Raw genomic sequence first — 1,654 nt, 5'->3', positions numbered from 1 at the left:
AATTGACAGTTATTTCACAGCGCTCTCCAGCTGGACCACCCTATAAGAGGCTAACCGTCAAAGAGTGCCCACTGTTGCCCTTGATACTCTCCATAAGACGTTCTAGGATGTTACCAGGAAAGACACCCAACAAATAGTAAGAGAAAGACCATTTCATTCTGACATTGCTCCTTTCTTTGATTTTGGTCAGGTTTCCCAACACCTTGCCTCTTGTTTCATTATGAAAGATGTACAAACTTCAAACCAAAAGGGTAAAAGCTGCTGCTGGGCAGATGTGGAATTCAAATTTCTCCAAGATGAGACAATCTCTTAAAAATGTTTACCATAAATATAAGAACCAGCACCCAAATTCAACTAGATATCCAACTATGACTTTCTATGATTGTGATCAAGATGACGTTATTGCTGATGAAGAAATGAATCTTGCAGTAATGCTCCAAGATATCAAAACTTCCCAGATTGAACTCCTCGGCCAAATGACTGACATCGTCAGTGCTGTATCGAAAATCCAGGAAAGGACTGACTTTTATCAGATGCAGATGGAGGTACTGGAAACCAGAGTGAATGTTAATGAAGACAAACAGTGCAAAATAACTAAAGATATCTTCTCTATGAAGGAAGACATTGATGCTTTAAAGAAGAAGGTGATAGAACTGGAAAACCAGAATTCTTGCTCTCATATACACTGTTTAGAGGTTCTGGAAGGAGAAAAGGGTAAAGAGATCATAGATCTTCTTCACAAACTCATACAACCAGGAACTCTGAAGCAAACGGTAGCCTCCACAGACTCTGAAAGCTCTTCGGCAGAATCAGAGAAAGTGTCCAGTTGTCCCAAGCTCACTGATCATCTTGAGGAAAAACCAATTTCTCCCCAAATTAAAGCTCTGAAGAAAAATAATCATCACAACACATTAAGAAGCTTTCGAAAAGCAAAGTCAAATATTTATATTTACCCAGACTTTAATACATGGATCAAGCTAACTTTTGTCCATGGAGGAAAGTGGAGATTTTTCCTCAGTGCAACCAAGTTAGAAGAATTCATCCAGTGGCTTCTTTCTAGGCCAACCATCCCTCCTGAGGAACCACAAGTCATAACCCAGAGATACTGTCCATTCCCTGGGCCTATTGTGAGCTTGACCACAATCTGTCTCTCTGTTTTCAAGTACATTTACAGTCTTTTTGTTTCCTCAAAAGAGGAAGTAACTCGACTGTAGAGTAATTTTCTGCTTTGCTTGGTACAAAATAAATGTAACTTGGCCATTCCAAGCATTCAGACATCTTTGTGGTTGCTGTGAACTCCTTGGTAGTTAGCTCACTGTGGGTAGCAGACCCAAAGCGGTCTGTGACGTTTCTGTACACCTATGGTAAGTTGAGGCATATCACCCCATTGGACAATTGTGATACACTGTCAAGTTTCTTGTTTTCTCAAAGGCAAAATTTATGAGGACTCTTTCAGTGCCTATTTCATTTATATGTGGAAGCAAAGAATAAAGCAGTCAAAGGAATGAGAAACACATTTGGTAGCTCCCAGGTCAGTTTTCTATGCACTTTTGTCTCAGTGGCCTCTGCAGATAAGATTTGTGATACCACAGACAGACTCTACTAACTAAATTTTAAATAGCATAGAGTGAAAAAGATACTCACTGTCAAGTCT

At 39.7% G+C, this 1,654-nt stretch overlaps 1 protein-coding gene across 1 annotated transcript; it reads left to right on the top strand.

The window, feature by feature from the left end:
* On the top strand, window positions 1-1,277 carry CCDC54 (coiled-coil domain containing 54). The gene has a single exon (XM_006215911.2). It carries the CDS (start codon window positions 228-230, stop codon window positions 1,212-1,214), a length of 987 nt encoding a protein of 328 aa, XP_006215973.1. The 5' UTR covers window positions 1-227; the 3' UTR covers window positions 1,215-1,277.
* Window positions 1,278-1,654: the final 377 nt, after the last annotated feature.

Source organism: Vicugna pacos, chromosome 1 (genome assembly GCF_048564905.1).
Source record: "Vicugna pacos chromosome 1, VicPac4, whole genome shotgun sequence".
NCBI classification, from domain to species: Eukaryota; Metazoa; Chordata; class Mammalia; order Artiodactyla; family Camelidae; genus Vicugna; species Vicugna pacos.
Note: the sequence above shows the minus strand (reverse complement) of the source record. Positions and strands in the feature narration are given on the sequence as shown.